The sequence below is a fragment of the Salvelinus fontinalis genome, chromosome 7, assembly GCF_029448725.1.
Source record: "Salvelinus fontinalis isolate EN_2023a chromosome 7, ASM2944872v1, whole genome shotgun sequence".
Classification (NCBI taxonomy): domain Eukaryota; kingdom Metazoa; phylum Chordata; class Actinopteri; order Salmoniformes; family Salmonidae; genus Salvelinus; species Salvelinus fontinalis.
In genome coordinates, this window is record NC_074671.1 from 16598290 (window position 1) to 16617148 (window position 18859).

General features: G+C 44.6%; 1 protein-coding gene across 1 annotated transcript; it reads right to left on the reverse strand.

Annotated features, from left to right (window-relative positions):
- Nucleotides 1-177: 177 nt before the first annotated feature.
- Nucleotides 178-18330, reverse strand: LOC129859095 (protein Aster-C-like). Its single transcript, XM_055928465.1, has 18 exons — nt 18107-18330; nt 16961-17073; nt 14120-14258; nt 13846-13946; nt 13554-13649; nt 13013-13093; nt 9135-9259; nt 8861-9020; nt 8505-8661; nt 8224-8364; nt 7350-7468; nt 7098-7240; nt 6120-6223; nt 2857-3033; nt 2608-2671; nt 2304-2423; nt 1848-1953; nt 178-1745 (listed from the first exon to the last, which is right to left on the reverse strand). The coding sequence occupies exons 2-18, from the start codon at nt 17051-17053 to the stop codon at nt 1680-1682; spliced, it is 1992 nt and encodes a 663-aa protein (XP_055784440.1). The 5' UTR covers nt 17054-17073; nt 18107-18330; the 3' UTR covers nt 178-1679.
- Nucleotides 18331-18859: the final 529 nt, after the last annotated feature.

Here is an 18859-nt window from a genome sequence, read left to right on the forward strand (position 1 = left end):
GGTATTTAAACAAAGTTAAGTAACCCCTAACGCACTCTTAACCACAAATGTGGTTAGTAAATCCTGTTATGTACCCTCCCCAGAGAATTAGGATAAAGGTAGAAAGATGGGTTATGCTCATTGTACAGTCAGTGCTTTTAGCATGCCATACCCCCACCCCACATTAACAATAATATGTGGAGAAATATGGTTTCTTTATTCAAAGCATCAATACATTACATCTTTGTCTTACAAATGTGCAAAATAGCCAACGTAATTCAACTTCATATATGGATAGTGTGGAAAACAAATGTTAGTGTGTACCCTTTTAAACTATTCACAAATCATAGTTTACACTAATGTAATGTAAACATCAAACAAAACTATGGAAGATTCCTGTGCATTTATAGAACAAGGATGGGTTTTACATACAATATGACGTTTTACCACCACACACAACAAGTGGTATTTGCTGGAGAAAATGTAAATAGTGATTAACAATCAAAAACAAGGCACTAGTGTGGATTCAACTCAGAATCCACTGACCCAACTTGTGCTGCTCACACTCTTATAGTGGGTGTACACATAAGCAGTGCAGTGTTTGCGTGACGTGGCTTCCTGAATGGGTTTGTTTTACCATCATGTGGAATGAATATGAATTACAGAACATTCACTAACCCTCTTAATTTAGCTTACTGTATATGGAACTGTCATCAGGATTTTAACGTAATTAACTAAATGCAATCAGTATTATTATGTATATATTTTAGCTCTAACCAATTAGTCCTGAGAAAGTTCACCTGGGCGTGTGTTCAGTGGGGTGCAACATTACAGAAGGTTCAGATAGAACTATATTATGTAGAACAAACATGCTTCTCCATCATGTAGAATAAGGATTCATGACAGCTTTATAGAAGGCATTTCTATCTACAGTGTTCAGAACATTGCACCCTTCTAAATACAACACTGATATTGAGCTCTGCTGTATATTTACAAACCAGCTGCAAAACCACCCAAAGAGTTGTTTCTTTTTAAAATGTGTCATCTGTCAATCCAAAACAGCATAATTATTCACATTTACACGAGCAGAAACCCACAGCCATCCAAATATTATTAATAAATTACATTCAAAGTATTTTCTAATTTAAAAAAATGTATTCTAAATAAATCTAAAAAACTTAAAAAGTACACAAGGCACCTGTGCAAAAAGTAAAAATCTTACATTGGGATTAATTTCTACAACATCATTGGCTCATCTGCTGTGATTAGCTTGGCAATGGAAGGGGTACACAGTGAGGCATGCTGGAACTGCATGGAACATACAGTAGTCCAGAAGAACTTCAACTTAATCACCGTAACTCCAGAACATTAAGGAAGAATAAAGTACTCCCTAACCCAACAGACAATAGAACCTCACATAAACCTACGTCCAACAGTGTTGATGATGGTTGGGAACCATTCTCTTCCTCCACAGCGCAGGACCAACAGTTGAACTTTAAAAACATTCATCCACCTAGTAACACACTATCAATGGCCCTGGGACTTGTACCGTTGTTGCTCTTAGTAACAAGTAGTCAGTGTGTGGGTAGTCCCTATAGCAACACCCCTGCTTGGGAGAGTGAGTCCTCTGAGGCGCATCCCTGTAGCCTTTACGACCCCAGGGTTCATAGGGCGTAGTGAGATCACAAGGTGTGACAGCGTCACTGAGGCGTTGCTGTCCTATTGGTTACAAAGTTCTGCTGAAGCACCAATAGAGAGCAGCGGAGCTGTAGAGAAAAGAGGAAGAAAACGGTCAATGACCGTCCAGATACACCTGCTGGGGTCATCTGGGAGGCTGTGACACTGACACCGCTGGTCATCTGACTCACCTGCTCCAGTAGGTTGATGGAGTCCTGTAGAACAGCTTTCAGCAGCAGAGTCTCCTCTCTGGTCCTGTGTGGAGGGGCCGGTCCGGGGCTGAAGTCTGGGGCAAAACTGAGGAGACGGATAAAGACAACAGGAGAGAGAGAGAATTCCTCAACATAGCTCACACCAACCCAATCGGCAGAGCAGTGATTACACCAAGGAATGGAGAAGGAAAGGATGCTTCCAAGTCAGGTAAAACTAAGGGGATGTGGCTGACCAAACCAATATTTAATTTGTTCAAATTAGATTAGGGCTAGGGGTTTGCTTAAGGTTAGGTTATAGATTTTGGCTAGTCAGGCTGTCAATGGGATGCTGGTCAGAAATGTCCCTTCAGTCTCTCCCACCTAAGTCTTGGAACAAGGCCACAGCCCCCCAGAGAGAAGTAAGCGTCGGCTTTCACTCAGTGTGCAGCAGCCTACCTGCTCTCGGTCCTCTCCCGGAGGCGGTTCTTGGTGCTCAGGTACATGCGTGTGACCACGTCCTCCATGGCCCACAGCTTAAAGAACAGACCCAGGTTCAGTACTGTTAGGATCAGCATACTGGGAAGAGCAAGAGAGAGGAGGCAGTAAGGTTTCTGATTATTTGAGTTCAACAAACACCTGGCTAATATACTGCAAATACACACACACCTAAGTACTATTTGAGCTCATGGAGCAGAATGTACTCAGACAATAGAATGGTTGCATGCTGATTTACAGTGATGCGCTTTGAGTGTTGACTTACATGATGCTCATCCCAGCTACGATGGTAGAGACGTTCCACTGTGGACCCTTCATATCCATGGGATCTGACACACAACCGGGGACAGGAAGTCATTACAGGAGACACAGCTTGAAAGGAAGACGGATGACTGTGCATTTTGTAGGTGATCATGTCATGTGATTGATTACTGATTGTTTGTATAGTATATGTAATGTTATCCATGTGTGCAGAAGATGGTTGTCCAGGGCTAAATAACAGAAGAACATGTACCCGTGTTGCCCTCTCTGTGAGGATCTAGGTCGGGCCTGTACTGGTTGCTGGGGTTCAGGTGCTCCTGTAGTGTCCGACTGAATGTCCTCCTCCGCCGGTGACGCAGCCCGCCAATTGTCTTACCGGCGTCTCCGCCTCCCTGGTTCAGCACCGCCTCCTCTTCCATCAGCTCCGATTCTGTGATGACATTATAGGGTGAAAGGAAAAGTCAGGTTAAATGCCTTGAAAGAAGGGGGTGGATAAATGACTAACAGAGGTGGTAATGGTTATGTAGAGAGGACTCCCGTGCAATCTGTGGGGAGGTGGGGGTGGGGGGGGTTCTAATTGACTTCTCATGAGGCGAGTTGGACTGTTAGTGAGTGCAGGGCTTTGATTCAGATCTACTCTGATGAGACTGGAGCGGGTGACGGAGACAGGTCGTTATACAGTATAGGAGAGCGGGTGACGGGTCGTTATACAGTATAGGAGAGCGGGTGACGGGTCGTTATACAGTATAGGAGAGCGGGTGATGGACAGAAACCAGTGAAGCAGCAACATACTTAAAGCAGGAGTCTATTATGGCCAACCCAACACACTCACAGGCAGAGACTCATTGGAGAAAGTGTAGTGTCACGCGTACACTAACAAATCGGTAAGCAAGTACAGGGAGTGAATTTAATGAACAAAACAAGAAACACGAGTAGCGTACAAACATGAAACAAACAATAACGCCTGAGGAAAGAACCAAAGGGAGTGATAGATATAGGGGAGGTAATCAGGAAGGTGATGAGTCCAGGTGAGTCTCATGAGGCGCAGGTGTGCTTAACGAAGGTGACAAGTGTTCGTAATAATGAGTAAACTGGCGACAACGAGCACCAGAGAGAGGAGTAGACATTTTTTATTTTTTTAATTTTATTTAACCTTTATTTAACCAGGTAGGCAAATTGAGAACACGTTCTCATTTACAATTGCGACCTGGCCAAGATAAAGCAAAGCAGTTCGACACATACAACAACACATAGTTACACATGGAGTAAAAACAAACATATAGTCAATAATACAGTGAAAAAAAAATAAGTCTATATACAATGTGAGCAAGTGAGGTGAGATAAGGGAGGTGAAGGCAAACAGATATATGTATAAATAAATAAAAATATAAAAAGGCCATGGAGGCGAAGTGAGTACAACACAGCAAGTAAAAAAAAAACTAAAAAAAAAAACACTGGAATGGTTGGTTTGCATTGGAAGAAAGTGCAAAGTAGAGACAGAAATAATGGGGTGCAAAGGAGCAAAATAAATTAATAAATACAGTAGGTAAAGAGGTAGTTGTTTGGGCTAAATTGTAGATGGGTTATGTACAGGTGCAGTAATCTATGAGCTGCTCTGACAGCTGGTGCTTAAAGCTAGTGAGGGAGATAGGTGTTTCCAGTTTCAGAGATTTTTGTAGTTCGTTCCAGTCATTGGCAGCAGAGAACTGGAAGGAGAGGCGTCCAAAGGAGGAATTGGTTTTGGGGGTGACTAGAGAGATATACCTGCTGGAGCGCGTGCTACAGGTAGGTGCTGCTATGGTGACCAGCGAGCTGAGATAAGGGGGGACTTTACCTAGCAGGGTCTTGTAGATGACCTGGAGCCAGTGGGTTTGGCGACGAGTATGAAGCGAGGGCCAGCCAACGAGAGTGTACAGGTCGCAGTGGTGGGTGGTATATGGGGCTTTTGTGACAAAACGGATGGCACTGTGATAGACTGCATCCAATTTATTGAGTAGGGTTTTGGAGGCTATTTTGTAAATGACATCACCGAAGTCGAGGATTGGTAGGATGGTCAGTTTTACAAGGGTATGTTTGGCAGCATGAGTAAAGGATGCTTTGTTGCGGAATAGGAAGCCAATTCTAGATTTGACTTTGGATTGGAGATGTTTGATGTGGGTCTGGAAGGAGAGTTTACAGTCTAACCAGACACCTAGGTATTTGTAGTTGTCCACATATTCTAAGTCAGAGCCGTCCAAAGTAGTGATGTTGGACAGGCGGGCAGGAGCAGGCAGCGATCGGTTGAAGAGCATGCATTTGGTTTTACTTGTATTTAAGAGCAGTTGGAGGCCACGGAAGGAGAGTTGTATGGCATTGAAGCTCGCCTGGAGGGTTGTTAACACAGTGTCAAAAGAAGGGCCAGAAGTATACAGAATAGTGTCGTCTGCGTAGAGGTGGATCAGAGAATCACCAGCAGCAAGAGCGACTTCATTGATGTAAACAGAGAAGAGAGTCGGTCCAAGAATTGAACCCTGTGGCACCCCCATAGAGACTGCCAGAGGCCCGGACAACAGACCCTCCGATTTGACACACTGAACTCTATCAGAGAAGTAGTTGGTGAACCAGGCGAGGCAATCATTAGAGAAACCAAGGCTGTCGAGTCTGCCAATGAGGATGTGGTGATTGACAGAGTCAAAAGCCTTGGCCAGGTCAATGAATACGGCTGCACAGTATTGTTTCCTATCGATGGCGGTTACGATATCGTTTATGACCTTGAGCGTGGCTGAGGTGCACCCATGACCAGCTCTGAAACCAGATTGCATAGCGGAGAAGGTGTGGTGTGATTCGAAATGGTCGGTAATCTGTTTGTTGACTTGGCTTTCGAAGACCTTAGAAAGGCAGGGTAGGATAGATATAGGTCTGTAGCAGTTAGGGTCAAGGGTGTCCCCCCCTTTGAAGAGGGGGATAACCGCAGCTGCTTTCCAATCTTTGGGGATCTCAGACGACACGAAAGAGAGGTTGAAGAGGCTAGTAATAGGGGTGGCAACAATTTCAGCAGATAGTTTTAGAAAGAAAGGGTCCAGATTATCTAGCCCGGCTGATTTGTAAGGGTCCAGATTTTGCAGCTCATTAAGAACATCAGCTGACTGTATTTGGGAGAAAGAGAAATGGGGAAGGCTTGGGCGAGTAGCAGAGGGGAGGGCAGTGCTGTTGTCCGGGGTAGGGGTAGCCAGGTGGAAAGCATGGCCAGCCGTAGAAAAATGCTTATTGAAATTCTCAATTATAGTGGATTTGTCGGTGGTGACAGTGTTTCCTATCTTCAGAGCGGTTGGAAGCTGGGAGGAGGTGTTCTTATTCTCCATGGACTTTACGGTGTCCCAGAACTTTTTTGAATTTGTGTTGCAGGACATGACATGGAAAGGCAGAAAGACACGCTCTCAGAGGAAGATACACTCAGAGATTAGCCAAGCGAGAAGGAGAGAGAGATTCTGAAAGATGGCGTGGGAGAAAGAAGAGATCTCCAGGGCTGCTACTCACCCAGGTGTCTGAAGTAGTCCTCCAGGCCACTCCAGGAGTTCTTGGTAATGAAGGACTTGACCAGCCCCCACGGCTGCTTCTTGTACTTCACATCAGTGTACACCCTGAACACACAACACATCAGTGTACACCCTGAACACACAACACATCAGTGTACACCCTGAACACACAACACATCAGTGTACACCCTGAACACACAACACATCAGTGTACACCCTGAACACACAACACATCAGTGTACACCCTGAACACACAACACATCAGTGTACACCCTGAACACACAACACATCAGTGTACACCCTGAACACACAACACATCAGTGTACACCCTGAACACACAACACATCAGTGTACACCCTGAACACACAACACATCAGTGTACACCCTGAACACACAACATCAGTGTACACCCTGAACACACAACACATCAGTGTACACCCTGAACACACAACATCAGTGTACACCCTGAACACACAACATCAGTGTACACCCTGAACACACAACATCAGTGTACACCCTGAACACAACATCAGCACATCAACTCTAGTTGTAATTGAATCTGTTACATGGGTAATTAGTCACCACAAACTCTCAAGTACCAAACACTGCTCATTTTCTTTCTCTGTAATCAGGAACTGATTCAGATTGACCAATAGCTACCAGCGAGAAGAGAGAACCAACAGTACATAGGCCAGCAAAATGTGGAAGTGAATTTACCTTTCCTAAAGGATATTGGTCTTTGACACACAAAACCCACTGGGCACACACTGGTTGAATGAACCTTGTTTTCACATCAGTTCAGTGAAAGTCGGTTGAACCGACATCTGTGCACAGTGGGAAACATGTAAAGGCACCTTTGCACTGAACAAAGAGACTGACCATAATGAGAAACTCAACCCCAATACCCTGAAAGTCTTTACACTAAAGTAAACAGAGCAAATATTAAATGTCTGAAGGGTGTGTTGTCACTGCTGCTCACCTGAGTCGACACTTGTGTTTGGAGTGGCGGATGATACAGTAGAGGTTCTGAGTGTAGAAGTAGTCGTGGTATGGTACGTCGTGTGTATAGACTTCCGCGTCGACGAGGTAGTACTGACCCTCCCTGGATTCCTTGTACAGGATCTGACAGGACAACAGACTTACACTCTCGAAAACACACTACTCAAAAGACAACCCACACACACACACTACTAGAAACACACACACACACACACTGCAGACCTAGGCTCACCTGGTTCTCTGTGGCAGTGGAGAACTTGCCCACCAGAGGGTTGGTGATGGCGATGGTGTAGTTGAGACTCCTCTTCATGGCGCCTGACGCTTCACTCTGCCACGGGGCAAAGCTGGCATCTAAAGACAATCACACATAGGTTAACAAAACACACACCTATTATTCTATTTGGTACTGCACTGAGATGGAAAGGCCTGAATTATTTCACACATTATTGCACAAACACATAATTTAGACCAGGGATGGGCACATGCGCCCCCCCCCCCCCCCCTTTTGTAGGCCTGCGGATCAATCTCCTCCCCCCAAAAAACTCAGTCGGGGTCTCAACTAAATTTCTACATTTGGTTGTGCATCAGCAGTTTCTCTTATGTCAGTCGTCTAGCCAGCTAACATTTTAGAGATTGTCTAGACTAATTTACCAATCTAAACTTCTAGCAATCATGGACAAATAACTGACTGGGGGGGCCCATTAAATTTTGTTAGTCACTCTCACTCAGATATATTTAAAACTGTAACGTGTATCTCTGCCCCATGGCAAACTGTGTAGAACTGCAGCAAACCTTCTGTAAAACTGCACATTTTTCTCTCCGCCCCTTCCCCATTGCTTAGTAAGGCTGAGGGGCCCTCCCTACAAATGTTCACTTAGGGCCCCCAAAAGGCTCTGACTGCATGTGTGAGTACTATATGCAGACCCGGGAGCCACTGTGGCCCCTCATTGTGCACATCCCCAATTTAGAAATGACAACAACTCTCTGTCATTCACATTCAAAAGATTGATTACTCATCACAAGCCGAGGACTGTGGCTTATAACAGGGAGTGTTGAGGTCTGTGACATAACAGGGAGTGTTGAGGGTGGATGGGGTGATGACTCACTGGTGATCTTCCTGGCGTTCATGAATCTTTGTATGAAGTGGGAGTCGGTAAAGAGCAGCTCAAACATCTTCTCTGCGCTGATGTTGAAGACCTTGTTCACATAGAGCCTGCCCTGCTGCTCGGAGACACACACCCTCTCCTCTGTAAGAGACACAGGGAGAGGGGTTAACATGATCTGAGGAATGCCTCTGAAAACACATCTAAGATGGTGTCAATAGCATCACACAAACACATACTCTAAGGATGCATGCATTTAACAAACACATTTGGGAATCACTCACCCTCCTCTGCGCTCTCCGAGCCGCTCTGTTCAGAGAAGTGGTCCAGGTTAGTGTTAAGGTCCAGAGAGAGCTCTGAGCGCTTGGAGACCCTCTCCGGGGCAGAGCGGTCCAGGGATGGGTCAGGAGTGCACTGAGACGAGGTGCTGTGAGCATCATCCTGTAGGACACAAACACAATGTCACTCTTTCTGTCGCTCTGGCTATGGAAGCCTTGCTATGTACATGTATGCCATCAATGGGACTCATCCTTCACTTCAACTCAGACAATGAAGAAACAATATGGAGACAGTATGCCTCTACAGAGATCACTTAATATCATCCAAGCCTTTTGTGACATTAACATGTCAGGTGTCGTACCGCATCCCTCAAATTGGCGGTGCTCTGTCCAAGGGGTGAGGGTAAGTCCTCTCCCTGGGGCGTGTTGGGGTCAAAGGAGCCCTGATCCCCTGGCTGGAGGCGCAGAGTAGACGGCCTCTCCAGCCTCCCAGAGTCCTCTCCACCGGGCCTCATGGTCAGGCTGCCAGGGACCAGATGGGGAAATGTGTCAGACAGATGTAGGTGAATGCATGCTGTTCACCATGCAGCACCAGATTGATAGATAAGATAGATTAAGAGTCCTGCTAGTCCTCACCTGGTGTGTGTCTGCGTGGTTGATTCTGCTGATCCCTGTAGACTCTCCATTTCTTCATGGCTCAGGCCCAGGTCATTTCCATAGTGCTGCTTGACCACCAGCCACAGCTCCAGACTAGTCAATGGCTAGGAGAGAGAGAGGACAGAGGGTTTCATTGGGAGGAACAGATGTTGGCACACATCAAACAGTGGGGTTTGATTAGATTTTTGGTATCATGGAAAAGCAACTGATTTTGGTGTACACAGTTCCATCATCCATCAGCTGCTTGTAGGCTATAGCTTGCAAGAGCTCAATAGTCAAAATCATGAGGATTAATTCCTCTGTCTGGCTTACTCCAACATGATAACCATTTTCCACCTGTGCATGAATCTCCCATCACCTCCAGTCTTAGTTTCAACCAAACAAAGCAGCCCTAACCTGCTACACACTGATGTCACACGATAACAAAAAGCACAAGATAACAAAAAGCACCTCACTAGATTAGCGCTTAAGAAATGCAAACAATTATATAAAGAACTGACGGAAAGACGATGGCTGCTACCTTGCTTAGTCAATAGCTATAGGCTACAATTAACTAACAGCTACAAAATAAACTCAGCAAAAAAAGAAACGTCCCTTTTTCAGGACCCTGTCTTTCAAAGATATTTCGTAAAAATCCGAATAAACTTCACAGATCTTCATTGTAAAGGGATTAAACACTGTTTCCCATGCTTGTTCAATGAACCATAAACAATTAATGAACATGCACCTGTGGAACGGTCGTTAAGACACTAACAGCTTACAGACGGTAGGCAATTAAGGTCACAGTTATGAAAACTTAGGACACTAAAGAGGCCTTTCTACTAACTCTGAAAAACACCAAAAGAAAGATGCCCAGGGTCCCTGCTAATCTGCGTGAATGTGCCTTAGGCATGCTGCAAGGAGGCATGAGGACTGCAGATGTGGCAATAAATTGCAATGTCCGTACTGTGAGATGCCTAAGACAGCGTTACAGGGAGACAGGACGGACAGCAGATCGTCCTCGCCGTGGCAGACCACGTGTAACAACACCTGCACAGGATCGGTACATCCGAACATCACACCTGCGGGACAGGTCTTGGATGGCAACAATAACTGCCCGAGTTGCACTAGGAACGCACAATCCCTCCATCAGTGTTCAGACTGTCCGCAATAGGGTGAGAGAGATTGGACTGAGGGCTTGTAGGCCTGTTGTCTGGTGAGGACCTGCCTTACATCACCGGCAACAACGTCGCCTATGGGCACAAACTCACCGTCGCTGGACCAGACAGGACTGGTAAAAAGTGCTCTTCACTGACGAGTCGTGGTTTTGTCTCACCAGGGGTGATGGTCAGATTCACATTTATCGTCGAAGGAATGAGTGTTAAACCGAGGCCTGTACTCTGGAGCGGGATCGATTTGGAGGTGGAGGGTCCGTCGTTCTCTGGGGAAGTGTGTCACAGCATTATCGAACTGAGCATGTTGTCATTGCAGGCAATCTCAACGCTGTGCGTTACAGGGAAGACATCCTCCTCCCTCATGTGGTACCCTTCCTGCAGGCTCATCCTGACATGACCCTCCAGCATGACAATTCCACCAGCCATACTGCTCGTTCTGTGCGTGATTTCCTGCAAGATAGGAATGTCAGTGTTCTGCCATGGCCAGCGAAGAGCCCGAATCTCAATCCCATTGAGCACGTCTGGGACCTGTTGGATCGGAGGGTGATGGCTAGGGCCATTCCCCCCAGAAATGTCTGGGAACTTACAGGTGCCTTGGTGGAAGAGTGGGGTAACATCTCACAGCAAGAACTGGCAAATCTGGTGCAGTCCATGAGGAGGAGATGCACTGCAGTACTTAATGCAGCTGGTGGCCACACCAGATACTGACTGTTACTTTTGACCCCCCTCCCTTTGTTCAGGGACACATTATTCAGTTCTGTTAGTTACATGTCTGTGGAACTTGTTCAGTTTGTCTCAGTTGTTGAATTTTGTTATGTTCATACAAATATTTACACGTTAAATTTGCTGAAAATGCAGTTGACAGTGAGAGGACGTTTTTTTTTTTTGCTGAGTGTAGATTGTTTATAGACACTATGACAAACACAAAGTATATTTTTTAAACTATATGGAGGGAGAATAATAAGTAAATGTAGATTAGAAATGTATTTTGAGTTTGTTCAATTGTTCAAAAAAACATTTTTTTATGATTGATTTCCTACAAACAGGGCCAGATTTACGAACAGGCACGCAGGGCACCTGCCCTGGAGGTCAGAGGCCCCCCAGATAGCATATAAAAAACGTCATAAGCCATGAGAAAATATGTAGATTTGCAGATAATTAGCTTAAAAAAAAAAAAATGCATAAAGTAGGTGCCCCGGGACCCCAAATCCAGCCCTGCCCATGCAACAGAATCCATTCAAGCAAGCCCCATATAGAACTAGTTTCTTCAATCCAAATTACGCACACCTGATCATCATTTAGATGAATAATCAGTCACTTGTTACCAATCAAGTCAAAATAACAATTTTAAAAGATGTTTTACTTACCTCTCTGTCGCTATTTTACTCTGTTCTGGTCTCTAGACTGAACTGTAATAACCTGTACGCTGTCACCAAACAATCAGGAAGTCCTAGCGCCCTCAGCCCGACAATTGGAACACGAGCGCTCCACCCATTGATACAGAGATAGGTAGCCTCTACTGAATGCCAAAACTCTGGTTTAGTGACAACGAAAATCAGATTGGTTGATGAATAGCCTTTTTGGGGCGTAAAGCGAACGACCGCCCTGTAGAATGGATAGGTAATGAAAAGACAGATCTTTCCCGGGGGCAGGTTCTGTCTTAAGCAAATAAACCTTCCTAGCCACACCTTGAGGGGTCATTGAACTTTACCGTCATTCGCCAACTCCCGAGCCACACTAGTGTTATTGTGGAGTTGTTTGCACAGCTTAATTCCCTTGGTCCACAGTCTTCTGGGTATTGCACTAGTTGGCCATAGAGGTTGCATTCATTCTAGGTGCTAGAATGTTTTAGCCCCACTTTGCTATCAAAAGAGACAGTACATTATAAAAAAAAATGCCATTCTATTCCCCTTGTATACTACATAACAACCGAATGTTAGGGGCATGGGGCCAGTCCGAGGAGCATGGTGTGTACTCAGGATTGATTAGATAAGAGCAGTCTGCCAGGGTAAAGTCACAAAAGCCTTGCATACTAAATAGGACTCCAGATAAGTTGCATGGAGCTATGATAACCAGATAGTGTCCATGTTGCAGGGTTCTCTAGTCATTGACTTTCTTCATGTCACTGGATCAATGCCATTCCATAGGTGATTACAGGGAACACGTTGCCTTTTAAACACAGAGCCAAGGTCAGTTTAACTTATTACAGGATTTTTACTTTGTTATCAAGGGTAGGATTGAGTGAGGGGAAGATGATCCTAGATCTGTGCTTAACATAACTCCTACTTATAGAAATGCCCTTGCCATAGAAATGCTTGCTGTCGAGACAACCAAAACCATGGTGAGAACAGTGTTGGAAGAGGGAGGGGGAGGGGGGGCAGTGTGTAACTGGGTGTGGTAGATGGCCCAGTGTTGAAAGGAGGGGACATTCTGGGTGTCCCATTTCCAGTGTTTTTGACAGCTCTCAATCCATATCCACACCCTGCTCTATCTGGACAGGACAGCCGATGGTGTTTCGACATACACAGAACCGTGGACCTGCCATAGCCAACAGTACTTTACACCCAGGGTCCGTCCTGAATATGGCACAGGGCCCGGGTTAAAAGTAGTGCACTTTATAGGGAATAGGGTGCCATTTGGGATGCATCCCCAGTGAGTGAAGTGAGGTTATATGAGGTCACTGTCAGCTGATCTGTGCCTCACCTTGTCCATCAGCGTGTTCTGCCACATCCGGAACACTCCCTGGTAACTCTTCTCTCTTGCTGAGAAGGAAGTGAAGAACAACTGTAGGGAAGAGACAGACGCTTCAGTTCAAATTAAAAGTCCACCCCAAAACTGGCTGTTTTTCATATCAGCAATCAAGTTATACAACTACTGAAATAAAATACAGAAATACAGCCGGTATGATGCATTTTGCATCATATGATTCCCCCCAAAAATATTAGTCCCAAAATGTTTTGCATGTCAAAATGTTTGGGGATATAGTACTACAATATACTTTTTGTGTGGAGTTTTGCTTTAATATTATTGCAGTGATAACCGTCTATTGGTTTGCATTGAGGATAGACAGAAGGGGTAAGTAGCATGTTATTTTGTCAGTGCTGCAGCTGTACTCTTGAGCATGAAAAGTTGCTTGATGGGTTAAACAATGAAAAGCACAGGGTCTCTTAGCTCTGGTCCAAGGCGTTAGTGCAACTGTCCAGGGATATTGAACAGAACCCAGGTGGTGTTTGAGTGACTGTACCTTCTCCGAGTCTGTGCAGATCTGAATGGCGTTGGGAATCAGCCGTGCGGTCTTCTCTCTGTACATGGCCTTGATGTCTCTCAGAGTCAAGACTATCTACGACCACAGAGCACAGTGATGTCCCTCAGAGTCTAGGCTATCTACGATTCCAGAGCACACTGATCACATCCTTAACACGACTAGAATAATGCAATATATACACATATTTATGATATATCATTATCCAATTTAATTCATCCCCTAAATAGAAAACTGTGCCTTTATTTTTCCTTTCCCTCATGTGTGAGCTCACCTTGGTCCCCCAAAACACATTGCTATAGAAACAGAGCCAGTTCTCCGACAGGTAGAGGCGTCCCTGCAGTAGAATGTCTCTCTGGAGGGCACAGGTGTAGTCTGGGGAAAATACACGGGACGCAGCGAGAGACAGGTAAGGTACAGGTGTGCTGGTATATGCAGGTAAGCTGTATATAGGAAGTCTGGTGAGAGAGGTGCCGATATGTTTGGTTTTTGAGAGATGGTGATAGGGGAGCCGTTTCTGGCTTCTCTTTCTCTCACACACAACTCACCTACGATGAGTCTCTCTGACTCAGGCAGTTCTCTGAACAGCTTCCTGAACTCCTCAACCCTCTGTTTGTAGGTGGGGGCAGGCAGGGCTTGGGGGACGGCCAGACACTGGCCCTGAGGGTTGGATCTCTGATTAACAGGCTGCAGAAATAACATTAGAATCACATCAAAGCTCATTTGAATACTAATTACTATACTACAGAGGTCATGCTGGCTGAACCTCTTGAATTCAGTATATATAATATATTAATCTGACAATTGGTCAATATGCTCTCGCTATTCAGTAAATACAGAGAAGGCCAAGAACTGAACACTAATGCAGCTGAAAAACAATATCACCCCACAAGTTTTGTACATTGTCAGTGTTGGGGAAGCTACTCTGAAAATATCTATTACCAAGCAATTACTTCACACCAAAATAAGTTACGCTACACTAAAGCTACCCCTATGAAAAAGTAGTTCACTACATCCAAACTACTTCCTGAGAAATTATAATATGCAAATCTGAAATGTCATAGACTACAAATTGCAAGAGCAGATCTGTTTGGGGTTATACAGTGTCTTCGGAAAGTATTCAGACCCCTTGACTTTTTCCACATTGTTACAGCCCTATTCTAAAATGGATTACACTTAAAAAAAAAAGTGAAAAGTTTTTGAAAATTTAGCAAATGTATTAAATCATAAACAGAAATGCCTTCATTTACATAAGTATTCAGACCCTTTGCTATGTTACTTGAATTTGAGCTCAGGTGCATCCCGTTTCCATTGATCATCCTTGAGATGTTTATACAACTTGATTAGAGTCCACCTGTAGTAAATGTAATTGATTGGACATGATTTGGAAAGGCACACACCTGTCTGTCTATATAAAAGGTCCCACAGTTGACAGTGCATGTCAGAGCAAAAACCAAGGGTACCAAAAACTTCTGCAGCATTGAAGGTCCCCAAGAACACAGTGGCCTCCATCATTCTTAAATGGAAGAAGTTTGGAACCACCAAGACTCTTCCTAGAGCTGGCCTCCCTGCCAAGCTGAGCAATCAGGGGAGAAGGGCCTTGGTCAGGGATGTGACCAAGAACAATATAGTGACTGACAGCTCTAGAGTTCCTCTGTGGAGATAGAAGAAACTTCCAGAAGGACAACCATCTCTGCAGCACTCCACCAATCAGACCTTTATGGTAGTGGCCAGACGGAAGCCATTCCTCAGTAAAAAGGTACATGACAGCCCACTTGGAGTTTGCCAAAAGGCACCTAAAGGAGTCTTAGACCATGATTAACAACATTATAACAAGATTATCTGGTCTGATGAAACAAAGATTGAACTCTTTGGCCTAAATGCCAGAGGCTTGTTTGGAGGAAACCTGGCACCATCCCCATGGTGAAGCATGGTGATGGTAGCATCATGCTGTGGGGATGTTTTTCAGTGTCAGGGACTGGGAGAGTAGTCAGAATCGAGGCAAAGATGAACGAAGCAAAGTACAGAGAGATCCTTGATAACCTGCTCCAGAGAGCTCAGGACCTCAGACTGGGGCAAAGGTACACCTTCCAACAGGACAACGACCCTAAGCACAAAGCCAAGACAATGCAGGAGTGGCTTCGGGACAAGTCTCTCAATGTCCTTGAGTTGTCTAGCCAGAGCCCGGACTTGAACCAGATCAAACATCTCTGGAGAGACCTGAAAATAGCTGTGCAGCAACGCTCCTCATCCAACCTGACAGAGCTTGAGAGGATCTGCAGAGACGAATGTGAGAAACTCCCCAAATATAGGTGTGCCAAGCTTTTAGCGTCATACCCAAGAAGACTCAAGGCTGTAATCGTTGCCAAAGGTGTTTCAACAAAGTACTGAGTAAAGGGTCTGCATTCTTATGTAAATCTGATATAAGTTTTATTTGTAATACATTTGCCAACATTTCTAAAAACCTATTTTTGCTTTGTCATTATGGGGTGTAGATTGAGGGGGGGGGGGGGGGGGGGACTATTTAATTCATTTTAGAATAAGGCACAAAATGTGGAAAAAGTCAAGGGGTCTGAATACTTTCGGACAGCACCGTACATTGACAATGTGTCATTCAGCCTATTAAACACAAAAAGGATGTTTGAAGTGAGAATTAAGCAGGCCTGATGCCCAAAAAAGGAAATTGCCTACTTCACTAGTCTAGTTCCAATACTTAGTTACACCACTACATGGCGAAACAAAGTAAAGAACCACTGAAAACACTACCTAGATTACTAGTTGAACTACATGTAGTTTATTTAACTAGGCAGGTCAGTTAAGAACATTCTTATTTACAATGACGGCCTACTGGGGGGGAACTGTGGGTTAACTGCCGTGTTCAGGGGCAGAATGACAGATTTTTATCTTTTCAGCTCGAGGATTCGATCCAGCAACCTTTCGGTTACTAGTCTAACACTAACCACTAGGCTACCTGTCGCCCCATGTAGTTCTGTCACTAGTACATCAAGTCAATAGCTAATGTAATGATATGTCTACGTAACGCATTGGCGAATAGTCAGAATGGTCTTGTCCACTAGAGGGCAGGAACAGTTGATGGTTTGATGTGTGTATGAGTGGGGAGTAGGCAGGCTTCATGGCATGTTATACTATCACAGGAGGCTGCTGAGGGGAGAACGACTCATAATAATGGCCGGAACGGAGCAAAGGGAATGGCATCAAACACCTGGAAACCATGCGTTTGGTGTTTTTGATACCATTACACTCCAGTCATTACCACAAGCCTGTTCTCCCCAATTAAGGTGCCACCAACCTCCTGTGTATACTATGTAGGGGTAAGTGCATGAATGATAGTCATAGACAGGTAAACAGAAGGGTTCCCTGTATCTTACCTCATGATCCTCAGAGCTCCACCTGTATTCCCCCATAGAGGCTGTCTCGTCTGTGACATCAGTGCCCACCCCTGACCGGGACACCTGGTCCATCAGATCCACTGTTCCGCTGACTGGGTAGTAGAGATAGAGGCCTAGTAGCTTTAGCACACAAGATAATTCCAGCAGTCCATGTCAGTATAGTATAGCAGGACTACTGGACTGGACATCCTGCTGCTATAAAGGGATTTGTTTGTTCATGGCTGGTCTCCACTGAAGATGGTCAAACTTTGCAGACCATGCTAAGAGGTATGAGGATGGAATTGATATCCTATGCAGGACTCTCGCTTAACCCACTTTTCTGACGAGAGAGTGAGAGCACAAAGAAAGAGGCACAACAAAACTGGTTTATCCTGCCCTGCCTGTCACCCAGGAGAAACATTGCAGTTCACCTAGATTCCTAAAACCAAAGTGGCTGAATGTGAAATGTTGTGAGATTATTTAATATCAATAGTTCAATGAATTGATACATTCTGATCAGTAATCCCACCAGAAATAGCACTTTGAATACATATTTATATTCTGCTCTCTCAAGCAAACTTGTTATTTCAATTTTGTTCGCAGTGGCAAAAGACTGCACATGAAGAGCAAACATTTTAGCGGTGCGAATCTCAAGTGATTAACAAGATTGTATGATATCTAAGCAATGCGTAAAGGGAGATGCGTCTTTGCTCGTCCACTGTGCCAAATTACGTTGGCATACGGGCCTACATGCCACGTTTGGGTGGTAGTCGGGACTAGGAAACTCGATATACTCGGAAATTTCCGACTTGCTAACTGGTTGTAGTTATACACGTGCCGCGTTCAACCAGTTAACCAGTAGGAAATGTCCGAGTTTTCTTAGTTCGACTAACACATGAACGTGGCAATAGTGCGTGATCGCATCAGACCAGTTGTCAAATTCCTCATCATCCATCACCATAGCTGCTTTCAATACAAGAGTTAACGACTTGGAATAGAGAGTTGGATGACAGTCAAAACATTTTTTCCCAGTCAGAGCTCGTTTAAAAAAAAAAAAAATGTTTTGAACGCGGCACATATCCGATCTCCTGTGGGATACAACATCAGTGATAAGCAGGTAAAAGACGGTGCACATTCATAACCTACCTGGAAATGACACGAGATCTTTATCTTCTGCACGGAGTCCTATGTGAGTCCGGGATGAAGCTTTGTGAAGACACAGATTTCTGTAAGCATGTCACCACCGGCTCCGTTTGACATGTGTCATTCATGCAAAACTAACTCAGGCCTTTCCTTCAGCAATGTGCACCGGTAGGTTCCTTAAATAAATGTGTGGCGTCATAAATAACCTATATGTGCTGCAAGCCCATCCACCTGATAACAGGTGAGACGAGTGAATGGATGCTGCGTTCATAACCAAGTGGGAGGTGCTATTTACCACATTCGAGTACGATGGGAAAAAATCATTTGAACGGCCATCCAACTGGTAATTACTAGTGGGAAACTAATCTCTTATCCATGAGCTCCGACTTCGTCCACATGTTGAACTCTAACGTCACCTACTAAGGAAATTACCTGGATTACAGCATTTACAGCAGTTAAATGCAGCAAAATATGACTTATAAAAAGCAATCTACTAATGGTTTTGGACACAATAATTTGTTCACAAGCATGATAGCTGTACTTTTAGTTTATTGGTAATGTTTGCCATTTGTCAATCAGCACTTCTCAACGAGTTCAACGCATGTGAATGCATCTAACTTCTATTTATGACTTCACAACTGGTAATCTACACCTTCCCACGTGGTTATGAACGTAGCATTAACTTTTCACCTGACCCAGCCCATAGAGGAAAATACAATGAAGGAGTTGTCACCATGGTCATGCTTTGCTCATTAC